At 30.2% G+C, this 25,266-nt stretch overlaps 2 protein-coding genes across 3 annotated transcripts; both read left to right on the forward strand.

Annotated features, from left to right (window-relative positions):
- Positions 1-9,166: 9,166 nt before the first annotated feature.
- LOC137001296 (uncharacterized) lies at positions 9,167-21,440 on the forward strand. The gene is made up of 4 exons (XM_067359937.1): positions 9,167-9,854; positions 9,978-12,549; positions 17,282-17,426; positions 19,315-21,440. The coding sequence occupies exon 4, from the start codon at positions 19,335-19,337 to the stop codon at positions 21,438-21,440; it is 2,106 nt and encodes a 701-aa protein (XP_067216038.1). The 5' UTR covers positions 9,167-9,854; positions 9,978-12,549; positions 17,282-17,426; positions 19,315-19,334.
- An 84-nt stretch (positions 21,441-21,524) lies between these two features.
- LOC105672781 (uncharacterized) lies at positions 21,525-24,782 on the forward strand. 2 transcript variants are annotated; one of them, XM_012367939.2, is made up of 9 exons: positions 21,525-21,665; positions 21,835-22,102; positions 22,182-22,262; positions 22,508-22,591; positions 22,768-22,893; positions 23,205-23,294; positions 23,537-23,763; positions 23,979-24,138; positions 24,305-24,782. In XM_012367939.2, exons 1-9 carry the CDS (start codon positions 21,654-21,656, stop codon positions 24,418-24,420), a joined length of 1,164 nt encoding a protein of 387 aa, XP_012223362.2. In that variant the 5' UTR covers positions 21,525-21,653; the 3' UTR covers positions 24,421-24,782. The 2 variants fall into 2 exon arrangements, with proteins under 2 accessions (XP_012223362.2, XP_012223364.2); XM_012367941.2 differs by lacking the exon at positions 23,979-24,138 and having other exon boundaries at positions 24,305-24,412.
- The last annotated feature ends 484 nt before the right edge of the window (positions 24,783-25,266 follow it).

A 25,266-nucleotide genomic window follows, 5' to 3' on the forward strand; every position in this document is an offset into this window, starting at 1 on the left:
GGGATCTGTACGAGTTTCCTCTGCTGCAGAATACAACGAAGCATTCCTGGGCGGTCAAAGCTGCGACGCAATTGGAAAAACCGCGATACGTAATCTTTGCTCTCCAAACCGGTCGAAAAAACGTACTGTCTGAAAACGCTACGCAATTTGACGCTTGTAAACTCACCAATGTGAGACTGCATCTGAATTCAGATTTTTATCCGTACGACGACATGAATTTGGATTTCGACAAGAGTCGATACGCTATACTGTACAATATGTATGCGCGTTTCCGCAAAGCCTATTATGGACAGGACGATACGTATTTGGACATCGATGAATTCTCGAAAGCCGGTCCGTTCGTAGTCATAGATTGTTCGCGACAAAACGACTCTGTCAAGAGCGCCACCGTTGACGTGCGAATAGAATTTGATTGTAAGGAAAATATACCGGCCAACACCACCGCCTATTGTCTCATTATACACGATCGAATGGTCGAATATAATCCACTGAACAACATTGTGCGCAGACTCGTGTGAAAAGTTATAAATTAGACGTGTGCGAATGGGAACGTCAGTTTTCCGACGGTCGACGACGATGTCGAACGTACCAATTTTCGTCGACTTGCAAGGTTACGCGTTCAACAACATTTTTATCGTGAAAGAGGTAGCGGTACTTCGAGATGGCGAAACGCTATCTCATTACGTATTTCGTGAACACGTACCGTGGTATCTGTTGACGAAATCGGAAAAATCGCTGGCGTGTTGGTTACGGATACACCACCACGGCTTCCGATGGGAAGATGGACACGTCTCGTACAGTCAGATGAAAAGTCTTATCAACAATGCCATTGGTACGGAACCGTCTCTGATATACGTGAAAGGACTCGAGAAGAAAAAGTGGTTGTGCGAGATTTTGGAAGATGATGTAGAGATTGAAACAATAGATGCAGATTACGAAGATATCGAACGCCTGACGAACTTGGATGTAATCGGAACCTTGCGCTGCGCGTATCACACGAGACATTGCGCTATGCGGAATGTTTGCAAATTGTACAAGTGGTGGTTTGAGCGTAACAAACGTGTAAAACAACTATGATTTATGCTAATAAAATGATGTGTATCACACTCGTATGACTTTTATTCCACCTTTTACCCATTACATAATCCACCATATAATATGGTCTATCGCTTATCTCGCAGTAAAATAGGACGTTGGATAGGATGTGGAAAGAGTCTGGTAAAAAAAAAATGAAAAATTAATTTATTTAATATAAATAATATTTATTAAAAAACTAAAAAAAATATATGTACATTTGAGCAAACAGAATTTTTTCAATTGCATAAAAATGTTCTTCCGACGCCTTTCCACCACCGCCGCATCGATATCCCTCCGCTTGCCTCGTTTCCTCCGTTCTTTCCTCGCGAGGAATCGACTGGCGAAACCGACGACTTCGAAAGCGCGCCGCAGGAACCTCGCCCGACCAAGTTTTCCTCCGACTCTTCTTCTCCACCACCACCTGTTTGAACTGCAAAAAGTCAAAATTAAAAATTAATGAATTAATTAAAAAAAAAAAAAAATTTGAGTATGAAAATATAAAATCGAAAAATTTGTAGTGTTAAATCAACTCACCTCTCGATTTTCTTCTTTTTACTTTACTCCCCCGTTTGATAATTGTAATCGGGAGAGTAAGAAATCACAGGGGGGCTGTATCCTGTGAAAATTTTATTGTTTAAAAAAATAAAATTCGAGCATAAAAGTAACTGTAAAAATTTTCAATCTTTCTTACCTCTGTCACCCATTCCCCATCCGTCTTGCGCGTAGCCTTCCTCATCCCCTCCTTCATAATACCTCTCCTCTTCCTCAGTCTGTAATTCCTCTTCCTCAGTCTGTAATTCCTCTTCCTCAGTCTGTAATTCTTCTTCCTGCTCTTTTTCCTCCTCGCGAAGTGAGCTCGTCGATTCGTCGCTCGCGAGATCGACGAGCTCAGGCGTTAGAACAATTCGAGCGCGAGCTGAAACATTAAATTTTTTTTGTAAAATTTCCTAATATAAAATCGATGCTGTTATTTTATTTCATATAAATAATGTATGCAGCGACTTACACGAGGGTCTGGCTTCGTCGCTCGCGAGATCGACGAGCTCAGGCGTTAGAACAATTCGAGCGCGAGCTGAAACATTAAATTTTTTTTTTTGTAAAATTTCCTAATATAAAATCGATGCTGTTATTTCATATAAATAATGTATACAGCGACTTACACGAGGGTCCGGCCTCAGGCGAGGTATCTGCTCGACGTCTTACCCCGAGACGTCGAGTAGCTCGCTCGTCATGGTTTTGACGCGTACCACGCACCACACCCTCCACCACCATGGTTTTTTTAGGTGTTGAATGTTGTAGCGTTCCTAAAAAAAAAAAAAAATGATTTTAATTTTTTAAAACTTTGTTTTAATATTCATAATACAAAAAATAGAAACTTACCATTTTTTACCGTACCATGATAGCAATTCGACAGCCTGATGATATAGCCTCCCGCATCCTCTTCTTCGTTGTCGTTGAACGCTTGCCTTGTCTCGATTATTTCGCCAGCAATAATCAAGAGCTGCAGATAAATCGAAAAATGTCCCAAACAGAATAAAACCGCGAGCACCGCACTAGGGCACGCACCCGCAAACTTTGCGAATACCACATAATTATTATCGTCGTTGTCGGATAACGATGATAAATAATTATCGATGCATAGCCCGTTTAAGTTACACGCCAATCGCAAACACGAATCAATAATTTTCCGCAAACTAGACATTTTTAAAACGAATAACCAGCTCCTGAATGATTTCCTACGTTCCACTCGAGCCTTGAGAAGTTAATACGTCGATGCAATAGTTAATCCCGGCTTATATACCCTTACATCAAAGATGCCGCTAAATCTTATTATAATCTAATTATGTTCACAGATAGCTAACATTCGTATCGATATCCACTATAGTTTACAATAATATGTCGAAGACGAGATAACTCGCTCGACAGTAGCATTTCCTTTTCGAGGAACAGTAATCGTGGATCTAAGGTTTCGCTAGGACGATAGGTGCTAAGCTATTCGTCGCTAACTAACATTCGTATCGATATCCACTATAGTTTACAATAATATGTCGAAGACGAGATAACTCGCTCGACAGTAGCATTTCCTTTTCGAGGAACAGTAATCGTGGATCTAAGGTTTCGCTAGGACGATAGGCGATAGGCCAGCGTATCATATTTCCATTTATTCAACGTCTATCGTACGTCTTTGAACCTCTATCGAACGTCTATCATACATCTTTTAACGTATTGTTGAACGTCTTACGTACAACTTTTAACATCTTTTGTACATCTTTTCAACATTACTTAAACCACTTTTAACATCTATCAAACGTCTTTTAACGTTTATTACTACAGCGAAATTGACGTTTTTGCGTCGAGCTGTATATAAGGTGTGCGGAAGAGAGAAATTTATCAGTTCAAAGTGTGCACGCGGTGGAGAAAAAAGTATAGAAAATGGAGCGTGATCAGAATAGAAAAACTTCCGAATACGAGAAGTGTAAAGATTGCGGAGTGTACCACAAGCCGATAGCTGTGGTCGAGCCTCGTCCGAGGACGACTCAAGCGCCTCCCGTCCCTCCTCGTAATCGTGAAAGGCGTTAAAGGCTCGGTTGAAACAATTTTTTTTTGTAAAAAATGTTGTATAGATGAAAAAAAATATGAATAAAATTTGTTAATACTAATCTTATTGTGATTTTTTTTTCTCCTTTCACCTACCATCCTTAAATTACATATTAAGTTTAGATTAGAGTTCCTATTAAATTTATATTTTACCGCGGATAATTTGTATTAAGAAGAAAACATAAGTATATTATTGGTGTTTAGAATAAATGCATAACTTAAATAATTCACTTTATATTATTCGTCACAATTAAAAGAAAAAAAATGATAGTCACTGGTTCGCTCGTTTCCTTCTATCGTGTAGTGTAACATGACGCGCGCGCTTATCTCGCAGTAGGATAGGTCAGTGAATAAGATGAGGCACAGGAATAATAATTCAAATTATTTTATTGATAAATAATATTTATTAAAAATAATTAGTTCCGCATACATGGTTCAGTGTTGTATACTCCGTTATCCCGGTTCTGCAAAAACATTGTTCATTCTTTTCTTGCACTGAGGTGTTGCATACTCCGTTCTCCCGGTTCTGCAAAATGTGTACAATCGATGTTTGATGTTGAGGAGTTGTGTGTACTTTGTGCAAATGTATCGATGTCGGCACCTTCTCTGGATGCATTTTTCTAATTTTTTCCAGTATCGCTGATCTATACTGCTTCGGTATCATATAATATATGTAGTCATAATAGTGTGAAGAGATTCTTGATATTAGACTATCCTGAGCGCATAACGAGCACAACTTTTCCATCAATATCGGCAGGATAGATTCTATTAAAAACGTCGAAAATTCCTCCTCGGAATATTCTAGTACACTGTCGTCAATTTCACTCGTCCATTCGATAAATTGTTGTCGAAATATAGTATCCGGAATATATGGTTTAATGAATGCAGGAAATGTTGTATACTTTTCAATTATTTCCTCACTGTTTTTATATTTCCTTCTACATTCCCGACATGTTGTTAACCAATCTGTGAGAGTACTCAGATTTTCCTCTCGTAAGATGAGATTGTCTTCCATCTCTGTAATAAATAAAAATTATTAAAATAAAAAAATATCCAATTAGTTATTACGCATTCAAAAAATGTGTATTAAAGATATTTTAAAAATGTGTACTTTACCTATTTCAGTTTGCACAGAGTGCAATCTTTTCTGTACGGTGGGGGCCCGTCGATGTGGTCACGCTGCCACGACTGGTTGTAGTGCAACGAGCACCGACGATAACCTTGCACTTCCGGATCCGCTCTTAAATGATCCGGTAGCCTATCCCACACGTGATCCACAAACCGAGCAAACTTGCTTAATAAAATCACCTTCGGCACAAATTCTAACTCCACTGCTGTTAAATTGAGAATATCGCGTTCATCCGAGAGTGCGATGAACATTTCGACTGTTATACCACTCGTTCTTCGCGGGCCTTATATACCCGCTTGTTGCACACGACATTGATTAAAACTATCGATGGTTCATATTTGCATTAACAATCCTTATCTTATCTCTTCCGGGAATTATTGTGATCTGATACCCCCCACCATTCCAAAATTACCTCCTCTCCTCCAAACACGATGACGCATCTAGCAACATGGCGATGCCTACAATTTGTATTAACAATCATTATCACACCCTCTAAGAAACGGCGCTCAAATGCTGCCTCTTTGTTCTAAAATACAGCGATGACGCAATCCGTAAATCTGCACGAACCTGCATACTATAAACATAATGATTCTGACAACATGGCGCTCTACTTTGATGCGTAGAAAAAAAAACCTGCACCAATAAACAGTTCTCTTTCCAATAAACAATCCTTATCTTTTCCGGGAATCCTTATCTCGCGATTTGTATTAACAATCCTTATCTTCCGGGAATTATTATAATCTGATACCCCTACCACTCCACATTTACCCCCTCTCCTCCAAAAACGAAGACGTCATTACCCCCTCCACTGTTATCTGATACCCCTCTTCCCCTCTTCACCCGCGCACCCCCTCATTGCCCCATGGGTTAGAACCCCCATAGTATAACTACTCATTACAAAATGAAAATTTTATCTTTGATAGTAATGATGATAATCACGAAAGTGATGAGAGTATATCAAATAAATCTGAATTTGACCACAACATTACAAGTAATGATTCGAATAATGAACCAGATAAAGAAATTGATTTTAAGAAATTTTTAGCTCATTGGGCAGTCACAGAACGTATTCCGCAATCGTTAATGCGTTTATTATTAAAAGCTATTAGGCAATATACATGTCAAAAGTGCAGTTTTGACATTCCATCTGATCCGAGAAGTCTTTTACATACTCCTCGGTTTACTAATATTGATGTTTGTGGTAATGGTTATTATTATCATTTTGGTTTGGCAAAAGCAATATTAAGTGCCATGTCAATCATTGTTACAAATATTACTGATATTAAAATATCTATTAATATCGACGGAGTACCATTGTCGAAGTCATCTCAGCAACAATTATGGCCAATTTTGGGGTCCATTAATTCAGACAAAGTTTTTGTTATTGGTATTTATTATGGAACAAAAAAACCATCTGATTCAAATACATTTTTAAGAAAATTTATAGATGATGCAAAAATATTATGTACATATGGAATTATTATTGATAATAAAAATATTCCCTGTATAATAGATAAGATTATATGCGATGCACCAGCCAAAGCATTCATTCTAAAAATAAAAGGGCATAACGCTTATTCAAGTTGTACAAAATGTATAACCGAAGGAAGTTATATTAATAGTAAAATGTGTTTTCCCGAAATGAATGCGCAATTACGGACAGATACAGATTTCCGTTTAAGAAAAGATGAGAATTATCACGTTGAACATTCAGCTTTCCTAGAAATTCCAAATTTGGATCTTGTTCATAGTGTACCTTTAGATTACATGCACCTTGTTTGTTTAGGCGTTATGCGAAAATTATTATACATATGGTTATTCGGAGAACTAAAATTTCGTTTACAACACAGGAAAGTTGAAGCTATCTCACAGCAGTTCGAAAATATATTAAAATTATATATGCCGTGCGAATTTGCACGTAAGCCAAGATCACTTGCTTTAGTGAAACTATGGAAAGCTACAGAATTTCGAAATTTGTTATTATATACTGGTCCTATTTCTTTCAAGCTTTTTCTCAAAAAACATTTATATGACCATTTTTTAGTGCTACATGTGGCAATTAGAATACTATGTTCCTCAAAGTTACAAGACTACATATATTGATTATGCTCAAGATCTTCTTCAACATTTTGTAGCATCATTCAAGATAATATATGGTGAACATAATGTTTCACATAATATACATGGACTTATTCATATAACACAAGATGTAAGAAAGTTTGGCACATTAGATTCTTTTAGTGCTTTTAAATATAAAAATTATTTACAAAAGTTTAAAAAAATATTTAAAAAACATGAAAAACCATTGGAACAAATAGTTCGAAGGTGTATTGAATACGAACAGAATAAGATGAATAAAGCAGAAGAAGCTGAAATAATGTACTCTCATTTTTTGGTGGATCTCAAATCTATTCACACAAAAGGTCCTTTAATAGAAAATTGCTGTAATCCACAATATAAAATAATGAGATGTTTAAATACAACAATACGCATCGATACATTAGCAGATAATTGTTGTGATTTAATAGATGGGAACATTATTGAAATAAAAAATATTAAAAGATATAACATTATATCGAGGCAACAATCAGTTTATGTTTAATTGGTATCGAAAACCTACTTTCTCTGGCAGATTTTTGAATTTCCACTCTCAACATCCGATATCACATAAGAGAGGTGTGCTAGTTGGCCTGATAGACAGGGTCTTGGGTTTGTCTCATCCACAATTTTATTAACAGAATTTTGTTCTCATTATTGACATTTTATTGAATAATGGCTATCCTTTACCTTTCATTTTTAACGGTATTAGAGAAAGAATAAAATATTACATATATAATAACAGACGCTTATTGTTGGATAATGATGTCAATGATGAGGACAATAAACGTTTCTTTGTTCTTCCTTACGCTAACATTGTGTCAGAAAAAATTAAACATATTACAAAAAAATATAAATTCAGATTAGCACATACTATACCTAACAAACTGAATACTTTTATTAAGAGACATAAAGACATTGCAGAAAAAGACTCCCACAATGACATTGTCTATAAGATTTCATGTAATGACTGTAACGTGATTTATGTAGGACAGTCAAAAAGACAATTAAGAACTAGAGTCGATGAACACAGAAGTTCTGTCAGGAGAGGTCAAAATTCAGTCATTACGGAACATTGCAGTCGACTTAATCATAATTTTGATTGGGACGGTGCAGAGATCTGTGATATAGAACATTCTTATAACAAAAGATTAATTTCTGAAATGATTTTCATCAAGAGACAGTCACATGGCATAAATGTTCAAAGTGATACGGATTCGTTACCAGCGTCATACAGTCATATCATTAGTTTACTATCCCCTCTTTAAATACCCCCCCCCCCTTCTTGCTTCCTAACTTCCTACCTATCCTCTTCTTTTTGAATTTGCCGTTTGCTCAGAATAAGATTTGTGCTCGACCAAGTGAGACGTCTGACCTCTTAAGTGTGCTCAACGAATTTAGAGGTTTAATTAAGTCTTTTAACGTCAATAATGACTAACAATCTGTATTTCGAGCTATCTTTATCAACGGACTGTATAAAACACTGACCATTAATTATGTTTTGAGATTTCATTCTGGTATGTAATTTATTTATTTTATTTTATTATCCGAAAATTCGACTTGATGATTTCATAATATTATATACTATTATATTTGTCATTAGATTTAAACTATTCTGAAGATGGTCAAAAATCATTGACCGAAACGTCAAATAAATATCACTTCATAAAAAAACTCTTGGCACGATCAACCAGCCTGACCCTTGATCTCCTATCTTTATTAAACAAGTTTTAATTTATTGTGGGTCTTCTTCTCAAATTTATATTAATTAACAATTTTGTTTTTTTTTTAATTTGCACTTTCACTACTTTTATCATATAAAAAATAAAGTAAAAAAAACATCTACGATTTAAATAATATTATAATTATTATTTAATACCAGAAATATTTTATTAATCATAATTTAATTTGGTATGTAATTTTTCACTCAACTTCGTTGAGTTACTTATTGCTCCAACCATAATATTTGTATACCTAATGTTCTCACACCAGGTAACTGCTAACAGTTTTTAGCTCCCCTTCAGACTACTTCCCTTCTGTAACGTATATTCCTACACATCAAATTAAATTATGATTAATAAAATATTTCTGGTATTAAATAATAATTATAATATTATTTAAATCGTAGACGTTTTTTTTACTTTATTTTTTTATATGATAGTAGTGAAAGTGCAAATTAAAAAAAAACAAAATTGTTAATTAAAATAATTTTATTTAATTATAATAATATAATGAATAAATATTCGCTAGAATAAATAAAATAAATAAAAAAAAAAGTATAATAGGCAGGGATCGAACCCAGGTCGACAGCGTGATAGCCTAGGGCCTAAGTGCCCGAGCTACGCCGCCATCTTGACAACCGATCCAACAGGACCGGAATATAAGGACGCCGTAAACTTCAAATCAATTTTTCTCGAAAACGGCTAAGCGTTGCGCCCTATCCTTTTACTCAAGTACTCTTCTGATAGAGTACTATACCATATAAAAATTTCTTTGAAATCGGTGACCCGAAGTCCGCGTCCTCCCCTTGTTAGACTCAGAATTAAAGATGTGGCCAGTAGAAAATGTTAAAACTAAATATGTTAAAGTACCATTAATAACAGGAGATAATAAGTTTGCAATCTTTCCATTGTTACATGATTAATTTTAAATATAAACTAATGATATGTTTAAATACAAGAATACGTATTGATATTATTGTTGTAACTTCAAATATATTTGAAGTTATAGGTAAAGTACAGTCAAAATTTCATTATGGAAGAATCATATTCTATTGTCGAATTTGAAGATGGTTTACAAATGATTCCTACCTCGTGGTTGATAAAAGATAAAAATATTGCTCATTGGCCAAAATTTACTTCGCATACACGATTTATGAAAGCTGTTAAAAATTGTATTTTACCTGAGGATGATTGGCTTACATATAATATAAAAAGGATATTAGCTACTGCAAGTAAGTTACATAAATGAAATAAATGTTATATAATTTAATATTAAGAAGTTGCTATTATTATAAATATACGTTATAAGTTGTTTTTTTTACTATAAACATTGATAAATTATACTTCTTGTTTAGATACATATGAGATAGGATTGCTAAAATTAAAGAAAGCAGAATTCATATCGGACATAAATTCAGAGAGCAATGACAACTTCTCTGAAGATTTGAAAAAATCTCGGAAGAATAGGGCCAAGAAAGTAATATCAAGCGATACAGATTATAATAGTAACGAAGAAAATATTCAGTTACCACCCTACCCTAAATTTCCACATGTAAAAAAAAATACATGTGATATAAAAAAAAATTAATTTTCTAAAAATAAGCAGCAATTAACAAGTAAGTACAAAATAAATAAAACATGCTTTTTATATAACTTAATATTTTAATTTTTTAAAAATTTTATTTCATTATTTTTACATTTAAACCTAGAGAAGATATCTATCTACAAAGGAAAAGAATTGGAAAAAAATTGTTTAGTGGAATTAGAAGAAGAGAAAGATAGTTTAGTTACTGACACACGTAATATGGTTACTGACAATTATAAAGGTAATTTTTAAAATTATAATAAGAATATAATTTCTTAAACATGTATATTGACTTTTTTGGTTATAGCAACACTTGATAAAGATAAACAAGTTATATGTCATGAATCTCCTGACGGTCGTTATAAAACTGTAAACAATAATGGTTCGTGTAAGTACTACGTTTATGAATCTATTTTAATAATTTCATGTTACTGTAATTTTGTTTTATATTTATTATATATTACTTTATATTTTTAGTAAATTCTGATGTTCAACGCTATATGGTAAGAAAATTAACAGACGTAGGATTTAAAAATATCTTCAATAGAAGAACAAGAAAGACTTTTGAACCAAAAATTAGATATTATATTGGATAAACTTGAAAAATATTTTTCGCATGAGCAACTTGTACAAAAAGAAATATCTGAACAATCTTTCATGGATAATTTTCCCATTGATAATAAGGACCTTGAAAAAGTAGAAAATTTGTTAATCGATATTGCTAATCGCAAAGAACTGGTAAGTGTTATAAGAAGTTTAATAAAGTATATTTATAGAAGCATCTATTATATTATTTATAGACTTACATTTTTCTTATATATTTTTAATTTTATAAATTAAGCAACTATTACGTATCGGAGGAAGTAGCATCAAAGGAATCACTTTTAATCTTTTAAGAAGATTAATGTTGGATAAGTTAGCTTTCACATTCAGTTATGTTGGAGCAAAAAAAAAAGAAATATTTTATGATTTAGAATTACGAAAAATTATATTTAGTGAGTAAATAATTTAGTGTTATAAACGATATAAACAATATTATAAATTAATTTATTAAAATTTTTATTTTTAGGCATTGTACGAATGCGATTTGCAGATGCAACTGATTATTGTATTTCAGAACCTATAAAATCTTGGTTCCCACATAGCAAAATTTCATCCTACGGATGTCCGTGGGATGTAATGTAAAGGATTTTCAGATATCCCTGAGATGTCTGTACAAAGCCGTAGGATATCCGTAGGGCATCCGTGAGATATCCGAATGTCCGCTTTTCAGATATCCGTAGGACATCCAAAAATAAATCCCTGGAATATCCCTGGGATATCCTACATATGATTAAATAAGATCCCAACAATGTCCTCTGGATATCTTTTTTTATCCAGGTAAAATCCAAATAAAATTATTGAATATAGGATGGTATTAATAATCCGATCTTATATTCGAAATCATTTTAAAACCTCATTCTATCAACAAAATGGTTGCGCAACATTATTTCATTAGTTGAATGAAATCATAAGACAATTCTAAATATAAAATCGGACTATAAATACCACCCAGAAAAATATCTATTTTAAATATTTATTTAAAATGTTTTTAAAAAATATATTTTTTAAAAAGATTTAAACAGAAATTGTTTAGTTTTAAGTTAAGGAAGTTAAGCAATAAAACAGTAATCTTAATAAGTAACGTCTCTCTCTTTTTTTCTCGAAAAGTTTCATATTAATTATTATTTATATTTTAAAAAATTACGACAATCTCGCTTTAATGACACCACTATCAAGATATTGTTTTATTACTATTTTTTATTACTCCTTTAAAACAATTTTTGAAATATTTTTTCAAAATACATATTTTTTTCAAATATTTTATATAGACATTTGACATGTAAGTATCTTTATGAGCATAAAGGAAAGATTATTAGCAAAATTTCTAAAAATAAAAGCTTCTATTATATTCCCTCCCTAATAGCACATGATATCGTACGAATATTCTATCCTCATACTGAATGTACTGTGATCATACCAAATATACTAAGAACATTCATATAACATTTCAGTAGAATATCATTTGTCGTATCTTCTCAAGATATACCCAGAATATAGCAACTAAACTACGGTACTTATACTAAATGTACAGAGATTATATCTAATATACTTAGAATGTCTTTAGAATATCCTTGCGGTAGATTTCACGTACATTCTTAGAACATACTCAGAATATACTCAGACATAGAAACCATAAGTTATATCAGCGCCATCTCTATACATGATTTCCGGCCACCATTTCTTTCCTATTGCTGCCTTGCAGAACATGCATCGTTCTATGCGCATATTACGGATCCAAGGTAATTTTCTTTGTTTTTTATTTAATAATACATTTCCTGTGATATACATGTATGGGAAATATTCCTATAAATAAATTTTATAATATTTTAACATATTTCTAATAATTTATCATTAAATTATATTATCTATAACTTTGAGGTTACGACCGCACCAGCCGAATCGTCACGCGACTTTAAGATTTTATTTTCTTTTTTTTTCTTTGATTAATTCATCGCAGAGTCATAATATCGTAACAATCGTATTGTTAGATGCTGCTTTACAACTCTATCGAACGATGATTTTAAAGTCGCGTATGTCGATCCGGCCGGAGAGGCCGTAACCTCAAGGTTGTAAATCCAGATATCTCTCGACTCGCGAATACTTCAACTTATGAATTTTTGGACTTACGAACAACATATTATTGACTAAAAATTTATTAATAGATTATAATAGAGCTACCCAGACAGCACACATGTCCAAAATACATCTAAAGGATATCCAGAGGACGTCTTGTAGTCCCAAAAACATCCTCTGGACGTTTTTTGGATATGTTGTGCTGTCTGAAATTAATCACTTGTAAATTAGTGATCCAAATTAAATATTAATTTTATAATACTAAATATTATATTAAGAACTTATTTAAAATTAAAAAAAATTTTTGCTAACAAAAGTCTTTTTGCTTTCTATTTACTTATCAATTTTTCTCGAAACATCTCGTTATTCTAAAAAAAAACATTAAGATACAGTTGCCAAAAATGAGTCTAAAGTCCGCTTGCATTAACGTAACTTCCCACATAGCAAAATTTCATCCTACGGATGTCCGTGGGATGTAATGTAAAGGATTTTCAGATATCCCTGGGATGTCTGTACAAAGCCGTAGAATATCCGTAGGGCATCCGTGGGATATCCGAATGTCCGCTTTTCAGATATCCGTAGGACATCCAAAAATAAATCCCTGGGATATCCCTGGGATATCCTACATATGATTAAATTAGATCCCAACAATGTCCCCTGGATATTTTTTTTTATCCAGATAAAATCCAAATAAAATTATTGAATATAGGATGGTGTTAATAATCCGATCTTATATTCGAAATCATTTTAAAACCTCATTCAATCAACAAAATGGTTGCGCAACATTATTTCATTAGTTGAATGAAATCATAAGACGATTCTAAATATAAAATTGGACTATAAATATCACCCAGAAAAATATCTATTTTAAATGTTTATTTAAAATGCCTTTAAAAAATATATTTTTTTAAAAGATTTAAACAGAAATTGTTTAGTTTTAAGTTAAGGAAGCAATAAAACAGTAATCTTAATAAGTAACGTCACTCTCTTTCTCTCTCGAAAAGTTTCATATTAATTATTATTTATATTTTAAAAATTTACGACAATCTCGCTTTAATGACACCACTATCAAGATATTGTTTTATTACTATTTTTTATTACTCCTTTAAAACTAAAGAATTTTTGAAACATTTTTTCAAAATACATATTTTTTTCAATATAAAATGTCTATATAAAATATTTTATATAGACATTTGATATGTAAGTATCTTTATGAGCATAAAGGAAAGATTATTAGCAAAATTTCTAAAAATAAAAGCTTCTAATATATTATATTATTTTAAGAATAGACACATTTCAAAAAAGGTAAAGTACGTATAAGTAATATAAATAATAGTACATTTGAAGCACATTTTATTATAAAATATGTAATTTTTTTTAAATTTTTTATTTACTATATAATGTAAAAATAGTCACAATAAAAATAAAATTTGTATATATAAAAACGAAAACTAAAGATACGTCTTGTACATTTCAAAATTGCACTAGTCACAGTGTTAGATATAAATTAATAAACTTGATATTACTAAATATTATAACTTAATATGAATAATATTACATACATAATATTTTATACATAAAATTGCTAATATTATGTATAATTTATACACATGAACAAAATATAAAAAAAAGTATTAAATATTTTATTGTGCAGCATTCAGTTTTTTTATTTTTTTAATTGCATGACGAAGTCATGATTTAATTGGTTCCGAAATTTCGTGCTCAGTAGCTTGCGGGTATTTTAATTGAACTGTACCTACAAATACGTATAAACATTTATATAATATAAATATAAACATATACCTCTCAATATATTTTTAATTTTTTTAAACCAAATGTTTAATGAATTAGATGGAAAGTTAATCTAATTTTTATAATTTAATAACTAAATCTAATGTATGTATTATATGTATATGCATTATGTATAGATTTATTAGTGTAAATATCTATGTGTTTAAGTGTTTGTTTATGTATTTGTATGTGTGGGTGTATATATATATATATATATATACGTAGTATATATTCACTAAACTTACATTCACTAAATTTATTAACAAAACAAACATTCATATTTCCTACATATACATAATTCTTGTCATTTTTCAAAGAACTAGTTATTCTTAAAGATGCATGTATTATGTTACCTTGTTTATGCCATAAGTTAAGAATATTATGTTACCTTGTTTACGCAATAATTAATGATGACTTAAATATCTAGTATCTATCTCTTAGTATCTATAGTCTTTTTTTTACTGTAAATAAGCAAACTCTTCCTGCAATATAATTTAAAACAATAATATTGAATCCTATTTTCACTATACTATACATATACATAATATTACATACGTAAAACTAACTTATTTGTAAAAATTATATACATATATATATATATATATATATATATATATATATATATATATAATTGTGCTATAAATATATATATAGCACAAAAATTAATATAAAATATATAAATAAAAATTGTAGTAGCGGTGTTCTGCTAACCAACATCTCTCAAACATAACCTTATTTATGATATATATAGAAAGATGACCTGCATATGATATAATAATTTTAGATTTTAATAATTATCTGTCAATTTAATAGTTCCTGACGCCTTATATTATCGCTTATGCGCCTTTTTCCGTTTTTTAAGGGAGAATCATAGCACAAAACTCACACTTCACTGTCTGCGTTAATCTCAATGTTCACCGATCTACGACACTAGAATTTGATTCGAGTTGTCGATTCGAGAAAGGTTAGGTAATCAAAAAGCGGTAATCTTATACAGTGATGGGAGAAAGTTCCGTAACGGTCAAATATCTTGGAAATTAATGATTATGGAAGAAAATGTTTAATACAAAAGTTTTAATATATTAAGTGGTCTATTATATGGTTATATTGAAATGACCTTCATGTGACCTTGAAGGACACCGCAAAGGTCAACTTTGAAATCTTAAATGGAAACTCCTATTTTCTATTACATATTCTTAAAGCTGGTGTCAAGACGTTTCCGAAACACTATAATGAAGTTATTTTTTATTAAATACTTTTCGAGTTATGAGGCTTGAAAGTTACAGCATTTTGACATAAAATACAAAATATCTTGTAAAACATTCAATTTTCAGGAATCTTACCTTAATACTTTTATGCATAAAATAATGAGACGAATCAATTGATATAAAGAAAACACATTGTTGCTTTTAAAAAAAAATATGCAGCTGCATGTTGCAAATTACATATTTTTTCTTCTGAAAGATTTCTAAAAATTGAATGTTTTACAAGATATTTTGTATTTTATGTCAAAATGCTGTAACTTTCAAGCCTCATAACTCGAAAAGTACTTAATAAAAAATAATTTTATTATATTGTTTCGGAAACGTCTTAACACCAGCTTTAAGAATATGTAATAGAGATTATGTAATAGAGAAATAGGAGATTCTATTTAAGATTTCAAAGTTGACCTTCGCGGTGTCTTTCAAGGTCACATGAAGGTCATTTCAATATAACCATATAATAGACCATTTGATATACTAAAACTTTTGTATTGAACATTTTCTTCCATAATCATTATTTTCCAAGATATTTGACCATTACGGAACTTTCTTCCATCACTGTATATACTGGCTTCTCGAACCAAGAACTCGATGACCAAGTTCTAGTATCGTCATATAATAGAAATAAATATTTTCTCTATATATACTTGTACTTTGCTCTTAACAAATGGACGGATTAAAATTATATTTGTATGTTATATGTGTGTTTACGCATGCACACAAAATTAAATTTGTTCTCTGTTCAAATTAAGCAAAAAAATGTCTTACTAAAAAATATTTATGTAAGAAATCTTTTGCTAAATTTAAAGAAACAGCAATTTTAATGTACGTATATTTTTTGTGCTAGAAATATCTTTAGGAAATCCTACGAATAACTATTTATTATCGATCTGTATCATTCGAATCATTTTGATCAAAATGGGATGTCCTGCGGAGATCGTACATAAGATATCCACAGGACATGCTACACGGGATATCCTTAGGTAATCCTACGGATAACGTTTTGTTCTGGATCAAACTGGGACTATTTCGATCAAATTGGGATGTCCTGGGGAGATCTTTGCTATGTGGGTTAACTTTAAAATTGATTTAACATATAAATGTTATCTTTTTCTAATTTTTAGATCTAGAAAAGGATAGAAAGTACGATAAACCAAGTTTAAAGTTAAGCTTACGTTGGTGCAACCGGGTCTAAGAGATATTTTATACTTTCATGTCAGAAAGTATCAGAATAAAATAAAAATATCTTGTCAACTTTCATTCATTCAAACATAAAGTTTCTTCTGTTTCAAATTAATTTCATTTTCTTCTTTCTTCTAACAAAAATATTTTTGCGTTCTTATAGAATTGAAAATTCTGGAGTATTATTTTTTATTGTACCATTGTTTGGTCCCCGGAGACATACACTTGCGACGAATTCTTCCATCATCATCATTCTGCTCTTGCAATCTAGTATTACTGGCTGGACGTTAGAAACAACTTTATAACAGGTACGCTTTACACAACTTATTCTGATTTCTATTTACTTAGTGAATTCCGTTTATCTATTGACGGTAATAAATAAATCAATTATAGACTCCTCTATACATATGTGATTTGAAAAAATAATTACAAAGTGGTCAATTTTAATCATAAAGCAAAAGATGATGAAGTCTCAGTCACAATTGCATTATTTAGATTTTCTCATGATAACCGAGTGTTACTTGCGTTAAATTTCACACACATATTCACATATTAAATTAAAACACATATTAAAACAAACTACAACATATTTAAACAAAATTTTAAACTTAATCTTTAATCTCAAGATTAGTGTTTAAAATTAACAGATATAAGATTTAAAAGATAGTGTTTAAAATTTTGTTTAAATATGTTTTAGTTTGTTTTAATATGTGTTTTAATTTAATATGTGAATATGTGTGTAATTAATTACATCTGATGTGTAACAATATGTGTTATATAAAAGTTCTATTTTATATGACACATTAATATTTCTCGAAAACTGAGGCTTTTAATAACAAATATTTCGTATAAAAGTTGTACGGACTAGAAAGGAACACATAATAATAAAATTACTTTTGGAAAAAATCCATTTGTCAAGGTTATTTAGAAGTAATCACAATTTTTAAACAGAATTATGATTTCTGTACATGATATGATTTCTCTAGTTATTCTACATATTACAGTATTCAAATAGAGTTGTCAAAAAATCAATAGCTTACAAGAAATGTTATACTTTATTTTGGTAGCACATTATACTTTCATGTTAAAAAGTATCAGAATAAAATAAAAATATCTTGTCAACTTTCATTCATTCGAACATAAAGTTTTTTCTGTTTCAAATTAATTTCATTTTCTTCTTTCTTCTAACAAAAATATTTTTGCGTTCTTATAGAATTGAAAATTCTGGAGTATTATTTTCTATTGTACCATTAGCACATTATAAAGTCTAAATCTCGTATTTAGCAAATCTCGTATTTTTAGCAACTGTATCTTAATACTTTTAAACTAATAAATGAGGCAAGTGAATTAGTGTAAAAAAGGCATATAATTGCTTTAACAACATAATTATACTACCAGCAATAATGAGTTGTGTAATGTAATTCTTTTAAACTAAATTAAATTAAAATTAATGTGTGTGACCTATTATATCAATGCTATTGTAAAAGTTGCACAAACAAAAACTTATATATTTTTTAAAAAATCTATGTCTTTTCTTTACATTTATTGATTCTTCTTATTTAATGTATTAAGATAAAATACTAAAGATACTATTATGATAAAATAGAAATTATGAAGACATTTTATATTTTGTGTCAAAATATGCCATTAAAATATTAAAGTACAAAGAAGTATAAAATATCAGATAAATTATATGATGTGACCGTAATACTTTTATAATATAGAATAACTAAAGGAATCATGTGAAAATAAATAACTTTATTCCATTTCTTTTTTAATTATGAAGACTACTTGAATTAATTTACTAATAAATTTATTTTTATTGAATTAATGAAAAACTGATTTTACTGTTACTTGTTTTCCATTGTATATCTGTGTGTTAAACATTCTATCCTAACATTATCCTAATATGAAATATTTTATCTTAATAATACAAAATTACACTTCATATTACAAAAATTTACAAATTTTAGATTACAAATAATCTAATGCTATTATCTAATGCTTAGTTTACACCAATCGTTTGGTACGTGTACCAAGTAGTAAATCTGCTTCTTCAATTGGTTTAAATTGTTTAAGGTGAAATCTACACCAAACAAGGAATCATATTTAGTATTTGGTACGCGTACCAAATGATCGGTGTAAACGTAGTCATTTAGATTTTATATAATCGCAAAAATTATTATTACTGTGCAGATATAACACTGAAATTGAAAATGGATCGGAAACGTCAAAGAAAAGATATGTTATATATATCTAAACGACAATTTAGAAGATTAATTGCACAAGAGACAAACATTATTTGTAATAGTCTCTTATATGGAACATCGCATGATAATATGAATAATAAATGTGCAACAATCATTGATAATTGTCCAGTGAATTCTAAAATAATACATATCGAACATAATACGGAACATAATGAACATAACGACAAATATTTTCAAAATGAAAATGATACGGTCAGACAATCTGAAAACAAGTCGGATTCGCAAAAATGTCCTGCTACCACATCTTCTAATGAATCCAGTGATCTGGAATTTGAAAATAAAAATATAACAGACTTTGATTTTCAAGATGATCTAGTTCTGTGGGCTGTACAGCACCAAATCACACATAATGCTTTAACGGCACTGCTACACAGATTAAAGAAACATTCTTGTTTTTCAACATTACCATTGGATGCACGTTCGCTTTTAAAAACACCAAAACAACAAGAATTTCGTACGGTAGTACCGGGATCTTATTATCATTTCGGATTAATAGACTCTGTAAAGAAAATATTAATGTCCATAAAGGATAATGTTAATTGCATTCAAATAGCTGTAAATATAGATGGACTGCCATTATCTAAATCATCTCAGCAACAATTTTGGCCTATATTAGGCTCGGTTCTTCCGTATAATAACGTTTCGTATGATTCTGTTTTTATTATTGGAATTTATCACGGCAATGAAAAACCAGCAGATGCCAATAATTTTGTACGAGATTTTGTAAACGAGGCAAAAGAAATGTGCGCAAAGGGAATCGACGTCAATGGTCGAAACATTCAATGTAGAATTGGAGCATTAATTTGCGATACACCGGCCAAAGCATTTGTCTTATGTGTTAAAGGGCATTCCGGATATTCAAGCTGTACTAAATGTACAATAGAAGGAGAATATATTGCAAATCGAATTTGTTTTCCGCAGATAGATGCACCGCTTAGATCTGATGAAGATTTTGTACAACGGAAAGATGATGATTATCATAGGTCAGGTACAATATGCAGCTTGTTGAGTATATCTCATTTTAAACCTGTTACAAATGTTCCATTGGATTACATGCATGTGGTTTGTCTGGGAATTGTGCGAAAAAAATTGTACCTATTGCTTAATGGCGAGCTGCATTATCGGCTATCACACAGAGTAGTCGATGAAATTTCAACACGTCTAACCTATTTGAGGTGTTACATTCCTGTAGAATTTGCCAGAAAACCACGGAAATTAGATTGTGTCAAATTATGGAAGGCTACGGAATATAGATTATTATTACTGTACACCGGTCCCTTGACTTTTAAGTCTATATTGAAAAGAAATGTATACGTGAATTTCATTACATTACACGTAATTATAAGGATCTTGTCTTCAAAAGACCTACATGACTATTTAGCGTATGCACAAGAACTGACTTATTTCTATATTAAAACATTTATAAAACTGTATGGAATGGGACATGTATCACACAACATTCACAGTCTTATTCATCTTGTGAATGATGTCAAAAGATTTGGACCTCTCGACAACTTCAGTGCATTTAAGTTTGAAAACTACATGCAAACATTGAAGAAATATATAAGAAAAGCTGATAAACCTTTACAACAGGTTGTGCGAAGATACAGGGAACAAGAAACAAACCTATACTGTACATCAACGGTATCACATTCTATAGTGAAAGATCCAAAGTTGACGTCATTGCATTGGAATGGTCCACTTATAGCGAATTGTCACAATCCACAATATAACATTATTCAATACAATGGACTTACATTTAAAGCTGGAACACTTGCAGATAGTTGCTGCGGCTTAAGTTGTGGTGCAATTGTTAGCATTAAAAATATCGCGTTCCGTTCAAATAGTCCCGTCATTATTGGTCATGAGTTTTTGGAAAAAGAGGAACTGTATAATGTTCCTTGTCCGTCCTCATTGCTTGGGATTTACGTTGTACATTCATACTCAGATTTGAAAGTTTGGTCACTGAAAAACATTACTAGGAAATATGTACAATTGCCATATCGAAATGATAAATACGCTATTTTTCCTTTGATACATGGCAAAATATAAATGTTTGATCATTTTCACACAGAATGGTCCATCAACGATATATTATAGTCTTATTTGAAGATGGCCTTCAAGTAATTCCTAAAAATTGGATTAACCAAGAATCTAACACAGCCAAGTGGCCAAATTTTACAACTAACAAGCGATATGATCAAGCCGTAAGATTAATGGAAGAACCACAGCCTACGTGGACGGACCACTCTATTTTAAAAATATATGGGAGATATGGTAAGAATTGTATAATAAAGTATGATATTTCATTATTTATATTCCATTCTTATGTTACATTTTTTTGTGATATTTTTTGTGTTATTTCTTTTGCATTATTAATTTTCTACATGTAGCATATGTATTGCAAAGGAAAAGTAATAACTTTTTTTACAATGTTATTTTTCAGACAATTATGCAAGAAGCAAGAAAAAAGCTAAAAAAAGCTGAAGAATTATCAGAACTAGAATCTTGTCCTGAACAAGAAGAATTTTTGAAAAAATCTAGAAAACTTAGAACTGCTAAAATAATCGATAGTTCCAGCAGTAACGATAAAAATGAAGAGACAGAAATGGCAATATCTGTGGACCTTCCAAAAGTTCCAAATATTTTAAATCCTCCGTTTAAGAGTTGCAATACTGATTTATTAAAAACGAAATCATCTCAAGCACAAAAAGGTAAAAATACAAAAAATAATAATAAATATAGACAATAAAAAAGATAAAATACTTTAATAATAAAAAATATTAATTACAGATTTCAAATATGTTAGAAGTAAAGAAAAAAGGACCACGACAGACACACAAATTGGCCCCATTGCATATCAACAAAAAAAAGGTAATTTTTAGACTGAGTATAATTTTTATTAAATTACATTTATACAAAAACAATGCATGTATTTATAAAGTATTTTCTGTGCACTATACGCGCGTTTATATGTTTCGAAAAATGTGATACATTTAGTTTTTCAATTGTTTATAATTTAAAATTTTATTATTTATCATATTTATATATATTGATATATGTATATTTGTTAACATTATATTGGAATAATAATGATAACATTGCTTTATTACTTTCAGATATGCAAAACACTAAAGATTTCTTTAATGAATTACTCCAAAATAATAACATTTATGAGACTGTTGTGCCTGGAAATTGTGAAAGTTAGTATGCAAGTAAATTCTATTTTTCTATTGTTTTTATTGTTTATTATCTTTGAATTATGCGTAAATAGTTATCATTTTTGCCTAGTAACATGCAAAATAAATTGTGCAATTCTTTTGTTACTTATAAATGCTATATTAAAATAATAACAATAAAATTTATTTATTACTTTCAGATTTACAATCCACTGAAAATATTATCGCCGAACTTCTCATCGATGCGAATAATGAGAGCGTTACAGTTCCAATAACCGAAACACCAATAAAAGAAAACACGAATCGAACTTTGATGCTTGAACAAGGTCAGTATGCACGTAAATTGAATTATTTTTCATTACTTATATATTTTACAATTAATCATTTGTTCAAAAACAATTTTAATTTTCTTCTTTCTATATTTTTAATGTCATAAATTTTTCAAAATATATCTTATTTTAGTCTGGTTATATTTAGTTTTATCTTAGTCTGGTATAGATTACAAAATTTATATTGTACATTTTGAATTAAGTAACAATTATTTGAAATATCTTACAAAACATATTACAATATATATGTATAAATTTGACAATTTTATAGAAATAGTAATAATGTAACATTGTTCTCTTACTTTTAGATGCACCACGCGCCTTAGAGCATGACCCCGAAATGAGACAGAAGGGCGACCCTTCACAAATATTCAATGAAAATTATAATTTCATACAAGGTTAGTTGTAAATAATGTTTATTTTTATTAATTATTAATGATATTTATATGCAAAACTTTTATGTACAATATTTTATTCAGAATCTATTCTTAAACAATTTTGTTCGACAATTTTAATAATTTTTGTAACATTTTTTAGACATTAATATTTATAATATTTGTAAATATTTGTAAATATTTGTAAAAATTTAATATTTTTTGTATGTGTGTAATTATATAAATATTTTGATTATCTTTTTTAGATTCTAAAGAATTTCAAAGATTCGTTATTCGAAAACTTTTAAAAATTGAAATTAAAACGAATTGCATTGAGAGATGCATAAAACTTATTGCTAACACGCCAAACAATATGGCACAACCAGAACAGAATGTTATGGATGTATTTGAAGATCTTCCATTAAAGACTAAAAATGATCTTGATATAATGGAAGACAGATTGGGCAGAAATGCTATTTATCGCAGTGAAATGGTAAGTCCAATATTTATTAATATTACCAAGCATTTTTAAAAAAAGGGTTACATTTTGGAATGAAATAGAGAACTTATGTTTGGGGCGGGGGGGGGGGGGGAGACAGAGAGAGAATTGCAATAAATTGTTTGTAAAAGATTTTTACGTTTTACTTTAAATAATAAATTTGAATGATAAATATTTGGAATATAATTAATATTTTAAAATAATTGTAGGTTAAACAATTAACTCGTTTAACTTGCAAAGATTTGAGATCTTCATGCTTGAGTGTTATCAAACAAACATTATCAAATGAAGTGGCAAATCATTATAGCTGGTACGGTGCTAAAAAGAAAGAAAATTTTTCCAAATTGCATCTATGTAAAGTAATTATGTGTAAGTAAAATATTGAAAAATTATCCTTTTTTATATTTTGATTACACATTACAATTGTTTACATATTTTATTTATTACACATTACGTATTCGTTAATAAATATTTCTCCTGATTTATAAGAAATAAATTAAAATGAAGTAATATAGGAAAAATGCTTTTTTTGCAGCTGTAATTCGAAAATCGTATCCCAATGCAACAGATGCAGAAATTTCTGCTCCATTGAAGGTATGGTTTGCCCACGCAAAGGAACGCCTAACAAGAGAAACAGAAAATAACGATTAAATATCACATCTATATTTTTTTTTTTTGTAAAAATCCTGAAGCAAAGTGGAAATCGCCGATTAATTTTTTTTTTATTTTATGATGCTGAAACAAAAAGGAATAATATTTTTTGTTTGATCTCATTTGATTCTCTCTTATTATCTGAAAGGATTATTTCTTTAATTATCTGAAGGATTTTAGAGCATGCAATTTACATATTGTAACCCTGACAGCACAGCATATCCAAAAGACGTCCAGAGGATATCCCGAAGACGTTTTTAGGACGACAGGATGTTCTCTGGGCATTCTCTGTTATTTGCAATTATTTACTAATAATGTTAACTTGCTGAAACAAACTTGGCAATAAAGGGATAAATAGATCACGCTTGAAAAGTTTTACGAAGAAGATTATTATGGCTTAAATTGATTCTGAAGGATAAAAATATTATTATCAGTTTTTTCCACTTCTAATGAAAAGTGAAGTATATATCTTCGGATTATACTTTTTCATGTATATTGTTAACATTTTAAATGCATCAAAAATATTCTCTAAATCTCTTTAATAAATAACCACTGTTCTATCTATTACATCGACTTGAAACTGAGATTGCTAACTTTATGGTTGCTCATTTAGAAATCAGTAGAAAAAATAAACGATGGAAGAAGGAAAGAAGATTCTCTGGGCATTTGGATGTATTTTGGACATGTGTGCTGTCTGGGAAAGTAATCTCCTTAGAAATAATCTCCTTAAAAAGTTCTTATCGCGATCCTGGCATCCGAGAAAGAATTATATATGTAACATATAAAAGATTATATATGTAATATATAAAATTAAAATAAAATAAAAATTTATAAAATTTAAACAGC

Source organism: Linepithema humile, chromosome 7, assembly GCF_040581485.1.
Source record: "Linepithema humile isolate Giens D197 chromosome 7, Lhum_UNIL_v1.0, whole genome shotgun sequence".
Classification (NCBI taxonomy): Eukaryota; Metazoa; Arthropoda; class Insecta; order Hymenoptera; family Formicidae; genus Linepithema; species Linepithema humile.

What these genes read in the sequence shown, in the direction of transcription:
- LOC137001296 (XM_067359937.1), top strand. Translation starts at nt 19,335, where the DNA reads ATGGATCGGAAACGTCAAAGAAAAGATATGTTATATATATCTAAACGA.
- LOC105672781 (XM_012367939.2), top strand. An exon ending in ATCATCTCAAGCACAAAAAG is followed by an intron (nt 22,103 to 22,181) that starts GTAAAAATACAA and finishes TATTAATTACAG; the next exon opens with ATTTCAAATATGTTAGAAGT. An exon ending in AAATTATAATTTCATACAAG is followed by an intron (nt 23,295 to 23,536) that starts GTTAGTTGTAAA and finishes TATCTTTTTTAG; the next exon opens with ATTCTAAAGAATTTCAAAGA.